The following is a 15,372-nucleotide window of genomic DNA, read 5'->3' on the forward strand; positions in this document are numbered from 1 at the left end:
TTATTTATAAATATGTCAGAGTTGCCAAGCATTGGTATGCTGCTATCTTTGAATTATTGGGGGGAAAAAACAACAACAAAATGCACTTTTTGTGATGAAAAATAAATTTCGAACTAATTTAGAATAGATTTTAAAATATGGAAAGGGAAATGATTTTGATATAAACCATTATGTTACACCAAAGAAACAAAAGTAATTGAATTGTTCACCTTCAACAGTATATTTTTCTGTTTTATTTGTATTATATAGATTTATTATTGATGCCATCTGTTGCATTTTTTTAATATGTTTTGTAAATACAATGCTTTGTTCTTTAATATGTCATCTTATTAACTATCTAGTTTATTCATTATATAGCTTAATTATGAACTATTTATTTAATTAATTATTAGCAGTTAATTGTAATTTCAGTAAATGAAGTATGATTAATATTAGGTATTTATATCACTGCAGAGCAGCTTAACAATATATTTTTACACGATTTTGATACTATTCTTCATATGTTGAAAGTGATTCATCTTGAGAAAAGTTTTATATCTCAGAAACTTTTGGTCATAAAAACATCATTTAGTGCTCAAAATAAAGCTAAATTTATTTGTTAGGTAAAAGTTAGTTAGGTTTAAAGTTTTTTGCAATTATTATTTTCATGTGAATAGCAGTTTCCATGTTATTTACCAAAAATGAATATATCATTTTTAGATGAAAAAAAAATGCTGTTAGTTGAAAAACTGTGTCTTGGTTACTGTTAATAAATGTACTGAGATCTATAAGGGCTTTAATTTTAGCAAAATTAATCTCCTTTAAAAATTAAGGTGTGTGTAACAAAATGAACTTCTGGGCATCTACTGTGGTCACAAATTTAGATTTTTAATGTAAATCCAAAGCCCAAATCAAATATACAAAAATTAGAGCTACCCTATCTTAATGTGTTTATTTACTCTTTTTTTATTTCTGCATTTCTTGGACTAATAGAGCACTGAGAATAGTTTTTGGACAAAATCATATTTGTAATCATCTAACTAGTGAGAAGAAAAAAAAATTAAGGTTATTGTAAAGAATTGTATTTAATTAAAAATTTTATTGTGGTAAACAAATGTTTAATAACTATAAAATAAGCCAAAAATCAATATCTTGTGTTTGTTTTTTTTTTTGGTATTCAGAAATCTATCTTATTGCTAGAAATAAAAGAGGCCATGTATTCCATAAAATTAGTTTACCATTCTTTTTTTAGGACTCTATATAGGCCAGCTAATCTAACCCTTTTGGGTCCTTGTTTGGAAGTTAGTGTTTGAAAGCTGGAGTAGGTTTTAATAAGTTCATAGCACGACCCCAAAAGCCACCAGAATACCCATCCTCCTACCGCCCTATCCCTCTATTACCAATCATGGGAAAAATCCCCGAAAAACTTATTTTCAAATGCCTAGAAGATGGACATGAGACCTGCTAATGTAAAAACATCATTAGAGTGCTGCCAATGTGTAGTTTCTCTACACGCCTGTATCACTCCATAATAAGTTACATCAGATTTACTAAATGTATAATTATGTACTGTTGTAAATTACAATAAAGACAAAAAAAAATTCAAGTTCTTACCTCAAGTGGAAGTAGGTTAGAATTTTGTAAAGATGAGTGAGTGAGAGTGAAAATGTAACATCATTAAAAATTTTCAATGATTAACATCCAAATTATCTTGGTAGTTAAAATCAATTAATTAGTGATAAGAGTTATATTTTGATTAAAATGCTTATCACTCATATGAATTATATCAAATATTTATTTATAATTACCATGAGTTTTTTCTTCACCTAATTAAAATTATAAATATGACTTTTCAAAGACTTTCTCTGCTCGGCAGTTAGGTGTCGTTTGATTATTCAAGAATGGTCACAAGGGATCTCAATTATTTAATATCTTGCTTCCAATAAATCTTATCGAATTAATTTCATTGTGGAGATTAAACAGAGCACATAAAGTTGTGCTAAGTGAATCACTAAAAAGATTATCATCACTGAACCAAGAAATAAACATCCAAGGGAGTATCCAAATGAGGTTTTTAGAATGATTTATTGCTGGTTGCTTACAGCTTAGTGTTGAAGACATCATTTTTATCAGGTATAGTAATCAGATTATTGAATAAGTTTTTATTGTTACAGTATAGATTTTTTACAATGGAAATATTACATTTGTTTTTTTCTTAGTATATTCATTTCATGAAGTTTTACTATTTCTCAATGAAAACATTAATTTTTTAATTAGTAACTAGAATTCATTTATATTTTCTTAACATAAATTATTAGTTGCTTTAAACCTTCAGGTTGTCCAACAGAAATTGACCCAAATGTTTCTCGTGGCCAAATGAATGTTTTTATTTTAAAAGACCTAATAAAAAAGTTGTAGATTCACTTGTATAATTTTGTCCATCACTGTAACTTTCTAACTATGACTTGATACTTGCTGCAACTATTTGCAGCTGAAGTATGGACAAATTTAGAGTTTGTAGATAACCCCTACTTTTTATTACCCTCATTTATAGACCCCACCAAACACATTTCATCATCTTCAAAATGAAAGGATTTATGCTATTTTAGAATCTTATATTCTTGAAATGTCATTAATATTTATCTTCAGACATTTCATAAGCTGGAATCTTGGAACCATGATACATCATCATGCATTTCTTAATTTTCTACTTCTCAAAAAGTTTACCATGCCTGTTGGGGTAATATTTAAATTTAGAAACATTGACTTCAAGAACTGAAATGATAATTTATATATAATCTTTTCAACTTCTTGAAACTGGTTTTTATTGTTTAAATAAATTAATTAGTATCCAGGTTAAGACTCGAAACATTCTTTTTATTTCTTTTAAAGTCTTACTTTTCGACCAATTCGGACCTCCTTAAGTTAAGGACAATCTAATAAATAGTAGTCAGCAAAAGGTTTGTAAATAATTGGTTGTGAGGTGTAAATTTATATTTAAGGTATGCTAAATTATTAGTAATAATGTTGTTTGTTGTAAATGAATGTATAATAAAATCTTTTATTTATTATATTGTCCTTAAGGACAGCTGAATTGGTTGAAAAAATTGGATTTTTAAAGAGACAGAATGTTTTGAGTTTTAACCTGGATACTAATTAATTTATATTAACTATAATGATAATAACTAGCTGATGAAAATTTCTTATAAACCACATGTTTGAATCAGATTTTAATACACCATCGATAAAACTTAAACATTGATTGAGCTGTTCACTCCCAAAATCATTAAATGATAGTCTACAGAAGGACAAACTAACATTTAATATGATAATTTTCATTATTAGACTGCTGGTGGATTTTAAAAAGAAAATCTTATTAATCATGAGAGATAGTTGACCATGGATGACTTATACGAGGAGAAGATGGTTGGGGGGTGCGTTCAAAATAAAACACAAATAAGTTGAAGTAACTTATTTAATTGTGCCGATGTTTCGGCCAGAATTTCTAGCCTTCCTTAGGGCTAAGAATAGAACAAGATAACAACCAATGAATACAGAAAATAAAATATAAACAGAATGACATAAGTAAATAATTGTACAAAATGGATTTAATAAAATAAAGTGATGAAAGAAGTGGAAAATAAAATGTATACATAGGTAATTAAATAAGTAGGTAATATAACATAATTAAGGAAATAAAATAAAAATGAAGTTATATAATGCAAAGAAATATGAATATATTAGTTTATTAATTATTTAAAAATTAAAATTATGGAAAGAAAAATAAAATTGAGAGAAAGAAAATATATGTAACAACTGAAATATGTAACCATAATATGAGATAAAGAGGCAAAATAAAAGTTAAGTTAAACAAAAGATATTAATAGAAGAAAAAAAAATGAAAACAACAATAATATTATGGTGACCATGACTAATAACATGGGTAAGGAAAATTGAGAAAAGAATGGAAAAGTGGGGGAGTTAAAATAAATAGGGGGGTAAAGGAGAATAAAACCTCAAACGAACCTGTTATCTTGAAATCAAACCGCCAAGAGGTTTCTGTGCCACGAGGGGCCAGACTCTTGAATTAAAAAATACGTTAGAGATGACAAAGTGTTTTTTTTTTTTAAGGAGGAAACGTTACAAGTGGGTGACGACAAATGTGTTAGTATAATAAGTGAAATAATACGTTACAGAGTGGGCGGAAAATAAAATAATCGCATTTAAAAAATAATAATAATGATAGATAAACAAAACAATAATAATAATAAATAAAAATTACTTTTTTAATAAATTTACAAGTTTGCGAATATGTTAATGATAAGCTGTGCTTGTCAGTTTTTAAATTAACGGAAGAAGGTTCTAATTGAATATAGAAGCTTTCAGAGATGAGTCTTTTGTCAAGGTTATGAACTGTAGTATAGACATTTTGTCAAAATCAAAGGAATGATTTAAAGAAAGAGAATGTTCTGAAAGTTTTGAGGCAGAATGATTATGTGATGAAACAGAATATTTATGTTGTTTGACATACGGTCTTTTAAGAGAGGTTTTTGGTTTCACCGATGTAAGCAGAATTACAATTAGGGGTGGAGCAAGGGATGTGGTATACGATATGTGATCGGTGTAGAAGAGGGATAGGGCCTTTAAGTTTAGTGTAAATATTAGATAGTGTGTTGTGAGGTCTAAAAACAATACGAAGGTTAGGTATAGCAGAACGTAAGAATTTTTGGATGTTGTCGGAAAGAGAGGGGATGTATGGTAGGGACCTGTATAAGGGGATAGAAAGGGGTTGTGAAGCATTAGGTGAAGTGGTGAGACGATTTTTGTAGTTCTATATAAGTTTATGAATGATATGGAGAGGGAAGTTATTAGCTAAGAAAATTTGTATAGTGCGGTGTGTGTTTTTTTCATGGAAATGAGAATCAAAGGAAAAGGCCACGGTGAATTAGGTTTTTGGCTACATTAATTCTTTGATGGTAAGGATGCTGGGAGTGGTAATTTAGAAGTCTGCCTGAGTAGGTTGGTTTGGTGTACCAGTCAGTGGATATGGTGTTGGTGTTGTCTGGGTTTCTTATGATGAGGAGGTCAAGGAACGGAAGGGAGTTATTATTTTCAATTTCTACAGTAAAAGATGGTAAGAATTAAAGGCGGATAAGATGTCAGGGATTTTATCAGGATTTAAGACGAGGGGATGATCAACATATTTTTTAATAAGAATAATGTCAACTGGAAAGAGTGGGATAACGGAATCAAGCAAATCATTTAGGTCAATTTTGGAAAGATCGGGAGCTAGAGGATTTCCCATGGCCAGCCCTGAAATTTGGTTAAAGAACTGATCTTGGAAGGTAAGGTAACCAGATTTACAACAGACTTGAAGGGATTCAAGGTAGGAAAAACGGTTAAGGGAAGTGTGGGGTGCAATGGATGTCCAGTTGGCTTCGACGATAAGGATGGCTTAGTCTATTGGAATGTTGGTGAATAAACTCTCTACATCAAAAGAAACAAGTATATAGTGGTCAGGGATCGTGAAGGATAATAAAAGATCACAGAGGTGAAAGGAATTATTGTGACTCAACGTTTGTAAAGAGGAAAATAAGAATTTGCTGAGTTTAACAGAGGGAGAATTAATATTGGAAGTGATCGGACGGAGTGGGGTATCAGGCTTATGAATTTTAGAAATTCCATAAAAATGTGGTGCAACAAAATTATAGGAAATAAGATTTCTGTACGCGGGGTAGTTGATTTGTTGGGAATGTAAGAGGTCCCTGAGGTGTTGGTTGAATTTAGTCTGTAGTGAAGGAGTGGGGTCCTGGGAGGTGGGTGCATATGTAGATCGGTCAGATAAAAGTAAAGCCATTTTGTCATTGTACTCTGGACGATCCATGATGACAGTCATGTTTCCTTCGTCTACTCTAGTGATAATGATGTCGTGATGAGATTTTAAAAAAGAACGGGTGAAAGAAATGTCTTTAAAGAATTGAGGAGAAAAATTATAAGTATCAGAATGAGGATGTAGGAGATGATTGGAAATAATGTTGCTAATATAAGTACGGGATAACTCTTTCTTGTCATTAGAATGGTGAATAAGGGAATCATTGTGAATATATTCTAGATCATTATATTGGTTATAAGTTCTGGGATGATTTTTAATGAAGAGTTGGGGCTAGAAAAATTTGGACCTAAGTTAAGAATATTACGAACATTGGGTGGAATATCGGTTGATGAAATGTTGTGAATCCATTTGTCGTCACCTTTAGGATAAATTTTAGAAGCTAGAGATATTTTATAAATGTTGTTAAATTGACAGCACTAAGAAACATTTAGTCATTGTGTAGTATCATTTTTATTTTGCATGTTACAAAAAAAAAAAAATTAAACTCCATCCGCAAAATTTGATTTTATAAGTTTCAAGATAAGTATAATCTAAAAATCAAATTAAAAAAATCCAAGAAAGACACAGTAAACTACAAAACTGACACTAAGCACTTAAATTCACTCTGTGCCAACATTATAAATAGACTAAACATATAAACATAAAAATCAGTGGAAATAAGTAAGTTTAGAATAGTCAAATCATAAAGTTTAATTTAAATTACACAATAGATAAAATGGGACATATAAATTGCGAGGTAACCGAACAGCACACTGGACATGAAATAAGGTCCAAAGAGATAGTATACAATATCCAAAGAGAAGTTGTTTTTTCTGTGAACGGCTAGATGTAAAAATGGTGGAGATAGTGGTGCAAAGATTGTTAAAGTGCATGTCGCTCATATTGGTTTTAAGGATATAGGTCATAGATGAAATTTTATGGTTGAGGTGGTAGATTTTTCCAATAACTTCTCGAATTTTTAAGTTAATGAGGGATTTTTGGAATTTAAAGGAAACGGAAAATAATTTAGAGTTAAGATGTTTGGGTACAGAAATGAATGTGGTTGTGGGAATTATTGATGGATTTAGGAAAAAGGGAGTTTGAGCGACATTTGAGTAAAAAAATACATTGTTCCAAATTATGGGCCAGGCGTCTATGGAGAGAACAAAGGGTGTTTATATGGGATTTGAGATTAGGATAAGAAGTTTTGAAAAAATGAGAATGACAAATTAGGCATAACAGAAGAATAATTGGCAAACAGAAGTGGAAATATTAAGAGAAGTTTGAGTAATAGAAGAAGAATGAATAGAAGAATAATTGATGATAGAAGATGTTGAAGTTCTAGAAGGGGTGACTTGGGTGTGTGAAGAAGTTGAAGAGCTAGAAGGAATGATGTCAGAGGAGGATGTATGATGCTGAAGATGTCTGGATGGGTGGTATAGTCTGGTACTGCGGCGAGTAGGTTCATGGTTGTTATTGAGTCGATTGCCCCGTGTATTAGGATTCATAATCATGAAAGATAGTTGAACAAATTAAAATTATGGAAAGAAAAATAAAATTGAGAGAAAGAAAGTATATGTAACCATAATATGAGATAAAGAGGCAAAATAAAAGTTACGTTAAACAAAAGAAATTAATAGGGAAAAAAAAAATGAAAACAACAATAAGATGACGCTAAGTGTCATGAAGCGAAGTGTTTTATGCTTGGATTACTATTGTTTCCAGCGAAGCTTATTAATTTCTTTGTAAACTAAAAAGGTGAATTCTTTCTTGGAATGTCACTTTTGTATAGAAAAATGATTAATTGGAAAGTATTTCCACTTCAGTTAATATTTTTTTTACCTTAATCTTGTACCTCCTTATTGTCTTAATTTTATTCTTTAGAAAAAATTTAACATTTTCTAAGATAGAATCAAACATGAAAAAGAAAAAAAAGAACTAAAAAATTTATTTTTTAAAATCTTGTTCAATGATTAGTATTTTGTTTACCCAGAAATCATCAGGGCTCTGATTTTTAATACCCATTGTTGTTTTAAACAAATTTGTTGTTATCAGATATGAACAAAAATTTTTATTTATTTTAATACCATTTTCAATCCTATTTTTGTTATCACTGCACAAATCATTAATTAGAATTCAGATATATTGAGGTATTTTTAGTATCAATTTTGCCTACATCAACTCAGGCTCCATTTGATATGATTAAGGTTGTATCTACTAAACCAATCCAAGGTGGACTTGTGTATTAGATACAAGCCCCTGGTATCTTGGGTATATTGGGTATATATCAGGTCTGTTTTTCTGTATTATTGCTTTGTTTGTTAAAAATAGGTGCTAGCTAGTTAAAGGTTTGATATGCTTCCATCTACAGCTTTTCTCCTAGACTGCTGCGCTGAGGTCTGATTTTTTTGCATTTGGCACCAAAGTCCCCTCCCCCCCACCAAGATAATCATCAGAACTCAACTTTACCATCTGCAGTTTTACTTGAAATTGACAGTTGATTAGGGGTTTCATACATCCATTGATCATTTATGAAGAAAAGGAAAACAAAACAAAACGTTTCAAACTATTTTGTTGTGATTTACAGCTTTTTTCAATAATTTATAATTTTTTTTTCATAGTGAATCTTGTAATCAACCAAGAAAAAATAAATTAAGACTGCCATTTCCAGACTTTTATTTTTAGATTTCACCCTGAAGTCATAGGTCACCTCAGGATGATGAAGTTTAACTGTATCAACATTTTATAATTATTTTCATAACTGAACATGGTTTTATAATTGTTATTAATTAGTGCAGTTAACAAGTATGATTGCTTGGATAATCTTTGTCATTTTTGGTGAGGGAGATGTCAGGAAAAATATGGAAGCTAGGGAATTTCTTCAAGATCCATTGCTAGACACTCTATTCTATTTATTGAAAATAATTACACTTTTATAAGTTAAAAACAAAAGTAATAGAAAATAAAATAGATTTCCATACCGAATGCATTTTGTATGTACTCAAGTTATTATATATTGTATTTCATTAAATTTTCACATATGTTCATATTTATTTATTTTATTTTTTTTTAGAACTTATTACACTTCGAAGACCTAATATTGGTGACTAATAAAGATTTTAGGAAGCATGAAAACTTTTGAGAGAGTTGGAAAACCCAATAATTGTTAGATTTGTGATATCAACAGAATAGAACATAATAGTAATAGAAAGTTCTGCAAATTATTTGGGAACATTTTTGAGTTAAGTATTTATATAATGAAACAATAGACATGAGAAGATTCAACAAGCTCAAAATCATTCTTAAATCAACTGTTGGAAGAAGTTGAGGAAGTCAGAAGTCTAAAATTTGGAGTGAATTGTTTTCTTATCGCTACCATCTCTATCACCCTAAATGTTGATGGATTCCTTAATTATATGAATAATGATCCTGTGTTTTTAGAAATAAAATTTTATTTCTCTCAGAGTTTTCTTTCAATCCCTTAAGTAATTTCCAGCTAAGGCATTGGTTTAAAACAATGTATTCAAGTTAATAATATTACTTTTCAAGGTAGCCTCAATGACAAATGAGAGTTTATTTTATTTTAATTTTTTTTTTTATATACATAGCATCCTTGTAGTTATTTTTTCATTACTGATATTGGAGTTATGTATTTAATGTTGCGGAAATTATCTTGTGAATTTTGTGTAAACTTGAGATTTAATCTTTTTTTTTTTTTTTTCAGCTTGGAGGCCAAGTTAAGTCCTTATGTATTGAGTTGTATATTCGAGGATTCACGACAAACATTAACTTGATTGAGCATCACAAATCTTCTAGTGATGATGAAAAAATTCTTAAAGCTGAAATTCTTTTATCTCACAGTTTTTTGGAATTATCTGAGATACTTTGTGATAACATAATCATTTATAAAGAATGTTTACTCACTGCATTTTCACTTTATCCCACAAAGGATTGTTTGAAGCGTTTAGAAAAGGCTGCATTATTGTGTAATTCTTGTAAAAATGAAAGCCCAGATTTGAAGGATAAAGGTAATGTTGGGAATGATTGCAAAAATGTGTCATGCATCTTAAAAAAGAAAAAGACAGAAGAACAATTCATAGAAACTGTTAATGGTTTAAACATTTTGAATTCAGAATTGTTGGGTTTGGCCCCACATCTTTGTGATGATCTTTCTACTGTACTCTCTAATCCAAGGTGTCAAACTCTAAGCTGGTCATTAGGATGGATGCTATTGAAAAAAGAATGTGAAGATTATTTGACTGCGTATTTTGATAAAGAAAAAAGGAAAAATCGAAATCCTGAATTAAAATATTTAAACATTGACTACTCACAATTTGAAAAGCCATCATTTACTAAAAAGCATGAACATTCAAAGAACAAAGGCAGGAGAAAGAAGCTAAATAAGTTATCAGATCCAGATATAATTCAAGTTACTGATAATAGCTGTTCCAAAAGTGTAGCTAAAACCAATAATGAAAAGAAATCTGGTGAAAAAAGTTTTCTGAAGGTTTCTATGCTAAAAAGTAATGAATTAAATTCTAAAAGTAATTTCCTATTATCTGAAAAAAATGAAATAACTCAGGAGCCATTTATTCCCACAAAACCAATTATCATTAAAAGAACTTACTCAAGAAAAAATGATAAGTGTAATCAAATCAAAAAGAAAATTCAGAATAATATCAATGAAAACCCATTGCATCAGGGTAATATTGGATCAGCCTTTCATTGTGATTATAACCCTTATTCAGGAAATTCTGTTCAAAGTCCTAAACCTGCTGAAATTCCCCCCGAGACTCCAGACTCCAGTTATCATGATTCAACCTATCAATCAAAGTTAATTCCTTTACTGAATCAAAAAGTGCTTATGAGTGATAATTATGTTAGATCTACCAAAAGTCCTTCAATAATTTTTAGACACGAATCAGTAGACTTCATTAGAAGTAAAAACTCAGTTTTAAATCAGCCTGTGTCAAATAACAAAATATTTGCTAAGTATATTCCTGGAATGAATTCTCTTGATTTAATTATTCCTTTAAGGCCTGAGCCTACAGTGCAAGTAGTGCAGATACCTAGTCCTAACACGATTCTTCAGCCCGTTTCATCAAACTCTCCTTCAGCAATTCAGACCAATAGTACCTCAATTGCCATTTCAAAGCCTTTGACTGAACCTATTAATACCCAATCAAATGATGTCATTACTTCACACACTCAGGCTCATTCTCAAAGTATTGAAGCTACAAACAATTCTAATCTTTTGTTAACAACTGTGGTAAATCCTGGAACTTTAACTCGTATTCATAGCTCTGATCAGAGGCATACTGCAACTCATGTTTCCAGTAATTTGACCTTAGCAAGAACACAACAAAAGCCTTCTTCTTCAGATTCAGGTGTTCCAGAAAATTTGAATGTTGCAACAGATTCTACGAGTGTTGGAGTGAATACATCATCTCACGAGGGAAGTACACCTGTTACCGCTCATATTCAACGAGTTGGTCAACCACATAAGCAAAAACATCTTTATGATGAATCGAATGCTTTGAAATCATCTAGTTCAAATTCAAGTGTTCATATTCCTGGAACTATACAGATTTTTGAAGAATCAAATAAAGTGTCCTCATCTCCTCAATCCAATGCAGGCACTGTTTCTGGCTCTGTCTATAGGTTCATTTTAAAGGATGGTAAAATTTTGGAACAGTATTGTCATGGCAATCAAAATGCAATTTTTCAACTTCCAGATCTTTTGCAAGAAAATAATCTACAAAGTTCTGTTCAGCAAGAGCATGTAATTAAATTGTTGAAAAAAAAGAAGGACCCTAAGAAGGAAGATTCTGTTAGTGCAGAAAATGTACAAATTCCTAGTTTGCCCCAGTTTCATCAAGTTTTTCGAAGGCAAGTTTATCAAGGTGGTTCCATTATTGAGGGAGCTTCTATTCCTCCATCACCAAGTCAATTCAGTGAAGATTCTTCTGAAATTCAGAAACAAGAAAATCCTTCATCACCGCTTTCTAAAGCTGTCCAAACAGTTTTAAAAGAAACTGAACCTAAAACAAAACAGTCCAATGACAAAATGAATGAAGATGTTCCTACAAATGTAATAGCTAACCAGAATACTATTAAAGTTTCTGCTGGTACTGAAAACAAAGAAACTATGTCTGACTTGCAATCAACTTCTGGTGTTATTTTTACTTGTAAAGTACCCATATCTCTATCAGGAAATACAGTTTTACAAGCTAAACCTGTTTCGATACTTAAAACTTCTAATGCTCATGATGTCTCCAGAACTTCTCAAAAACTAGATTCAGATTCTAAAAGTAAAGATTCTGTTATAAGGAGTAATATGAATGCATTACTTGCTGCTGCTTTGCAAAATAATCCCATTAAATCTACTACATCTGACTCAAGTGATAATGCTATTATCCACAATGTAAAACAGATAAAAGTTGGTATACAAGAAGTGAAACCTGATGGTTCTGCCCTTGCAACTTCTAAAATCAGAATGCCTTCTCCTACACAGAAAAATGTTAAAAGGCAGCCCTTGGTTCAGCATAATGTAACAAGATTTTCAAGACCTAGTACTCATGTGTCTTCTGGAACTACAATTAATCAGAATGCTCCGCCTGTTGTTACAATACCTCTACCCACGAGAACTGTACAAGTTTTAACCAATATCAATCAAAATACCTTGCCAAATTTATCCAAAATTGATAATAGAAGAGATCAGAACATTTCTCAAAACAATGAACAGTCTTCAGTTAGTTCAACTACATTAGAGCAATTAAGAGAATTTGAATCCGTCCTGGAACAAGTTACCAACACATCTCAAATGAAAGAAAGAAGTAATGTAAAAAAGACAGAATCTTTAACTTTGGTTCAAACATCAAATCCTGAATTTCCGAACTCTGGATCATCTAAAGTAAATACTTTATTTCAGACATCTTTAGTGAGTGCTATTTCTGATTTAAATACAGATAGAGTTAGTCTTACTTTTATCAGTAAGTCTTCCACGACTTGTTCCAATACATTGATGACTAGTAATTCACCAAAAATATCAGCTTCTACTCCAGTTGTTGTTGTACAAAGTTGCAGTCGGCCTTTAACATCTCCTGCTTTAAGTATAAGTTCACAAAATTCTCCAGGTTCTTCTCCTACTACACCACCATCTAACTCTCAATCAAAAATCAATTCTAAACTTACCAAACCTAAAGCTAAATCAATTGGTAAAACAGCACCTACAACAACATTAAAAGTTTCAACACTACCAAAACCTCAACAAAAGCCTCAAGAAGATGAACAAACAACCCAAAGAATTTATGCTATTTTAGATAAATATGCTGAACAACTTAGAAACTCACCAGAATTAAAAAACAAACCAGCTCCTAGAAGACGTTCAAATCCTCCTACTAATCCTTCGCAGTCTTCAAAACGAAAAAAGTCATCTCAAGGAAAGTCTAAAAGCTTTTCAAGTATTCCATCCTGTTCTGGTTTGGAAATGAGTCCTGGTTCTGAAGATTTAAGAACTGCTGGGAGTGAAGACAGTTCCAATGGTGTTAGTCAGGTTACACAAACTATTAGCTCTCCGCATAGTAGAAATGAAGAACATTCTAACCCTTCAGGAGATGTTACATCTGACAAATCTGAATCATTAGATAAAGAACAACGGTTACAGCATCGAATTTTACTTGCAGATCAAACATCAGGTTCAGGAAGAACAGTAATAGTACAAGAGAATGTTCAACCAGTTATAAGTATGGAAGGTACTAAAGTTATTGCAGGTAAACAACTTGTTGTTGGTAGTGGCGCTACAGTTCCTCTTACATTATCTCTTCCTGGTGCAGGAAATGTAAAACAAGTATTGTTTCCAGTTCCCGCTGATGGTAGACCTTTTGTTGTTGCCAAAGTTCCAAAAATGTACAGATTCCACCAAGTAACAATGCCCAGTGGTTCCCCTCTAATTGCTTCAGCTAGCTCTGGAACTGTTCTTTTAAGACAGATGTGCCTGAATAAGTCCAATTCTACATTAAAGCAAGTCAAACTTCCTGTAGTTTCCCAAATATCATCACATATGGGTTCCCAGCCTACAGTAGTTTTGCCATCAGGTTCTCAGTCTTTTACGTTATCTACTGGCTCTACTACTATTGACAGTGATATAGGTATAACCTTGGACAATACTATTTTACTTAATTCTTCATCAACCTCTGGATCATCTATTGGATTTTTGCAAAGAAATATGTCAAAAACAACACAGGCTTCTAATGTTTTAGCAAACAGCCGCACTGTAACTTCTCAAGAATCTAGTCATGTTCCTGCCTCTGGTGAAGTTATGGTGTCTATAAAAACTGAGAATAATTTAATACATGCTGAAAATTTAAATGCAGATTGTTCTAAATCTTCTGTTAATAATAAGGATATTAAAAATGAAGAAATTAAATTTTGTTCAAGTAATGAAAACATTGAAGAAAAATCTAGAAAAACAGTTCCTATAATATCTTCTCCTACATCGAATAGTAATTGGGCACAAGCCCTAAAAGATGCAAATGTGAATTGTAGTATATTAAATAAAATTAAAGAGAAAGAAGAGAAGGATGGTATTCGAAAAGAATCTTCAGATGTCAAAGGTAATTAATTATTGAAATTAACTTATTTCATTTTAGTTATTCTTAAAATTACTAGGCTGTTATAAAAGTCTTTTTACATAAAATAAATTTTATTTAAATTTCAGTATAAAATCTACATATTTAAAGTATTGATCAAAATACAGTATATTCAAAACATACATTTTCAATTGCTTTAACCTGCTGGCAGTTAAACGTGATCAAGAGCAAATCACCTCCTTGCACAACCATCTAAGAAACAGTACTTCCTTTTAAATTTATTATTTATATTTTGTTTGAACCAAAATAGTCCAGATATGCAAATATATGCATTTCTCATCAAATATAACTAAAACTAAATAAAAAGAACATATTTCCTAAGGATAAATAAAACTTGTCCAATTGCATCAGGGTACACCATTTCAAAAAGATTTTTGATCAGCTGCTTAAAAAAAAAGCATACAAACAAAATATGCAATTGCATACAATTCCGGGCCTTGATTATAATATACACCTTTATATAAATATTACATTCAAATGAAATTCTTATGTAAGCAGTAAGCATTTTAATTGTTGAGAACAATATGATAAAATTTCCTTGGAAAGTATTATGAATCCAAGTTCTCATCAGTTATTTAGTTTCTCAAGTAATGTTTTATAATTTACATGTTAGAAAATTTTTATTCACCCACCTATGTCAAGCCAAAGATAATACAATTACCCAATGGAAAGTTTTAAAGTCATTTGAATCCTTACAGTTTTTCCAAGAATTTTAGGTAATTATGTCTTTTTTTTTTTATAGGATTTAGCATCTTATTAGAAGGCAAAGTGTATTTTTCTCTTTCTAGATTCGCAATTACAGAAGAAAAACATATAAATATTGATTTTCATAAAACTTCAAACTAAGCTAAATCTAGTAATAGCTTATCC

The 15,372-nt window shown here is 30.9% G+C and overlaps 1 protein-coding gene and 1 long non-coding RNA gene across 4 annotated transcripts in view; both read left to right on the forward strand.

Moving 5' to 3' along the window:
* LOC106681594 (serine-rich adhesin for platelets) overlaps nt 1-15,372 on the forward strand; it is a 72,250-nt gene that overhangs the window by 44,020 nt on the left and 12,858 nt on the right. For all 3 annotated transcript variants that reach the window (XM_014421991.2, XM_014421992.2, XM_014421993.2), the window contains exon 7: nt 9,576-14,466. In XM_014421991.2, the coding sequence (XP_014277477.1) occupies nt 9,576-14,466 (4,891 nt within the window). The remainder of the gene's footprint in view (nt 1-9,575; nt 14,467-15,372) is intronic.
* LOC136795520 (uncharacterized) lies at nt 401-9,316 on the forward strand. The gene is made up of 2 exons (XR_010843145.1): nt 401-2,112; nt 8,925-9,316. It is a non-coding gene; the product is annotated as an uncharacterized lncRNA (long non-coding RNA).

This window comes from Halyomorpha halys, unplaced genomic scaffold (genome assembly GCF_000696795.3).
Source record: "Halyomorpha halys isolate HHAL.00 unplaced genomic scaffold, Hhal_1.1 Scaffold350.1, whole genome shotgun sequence".
NCBI lineage: Eukaryota > Metazoa > Arthropoda > Insecta > Hemiptera > Pentatomidae > Halyomorpha > Halyomorpha halys.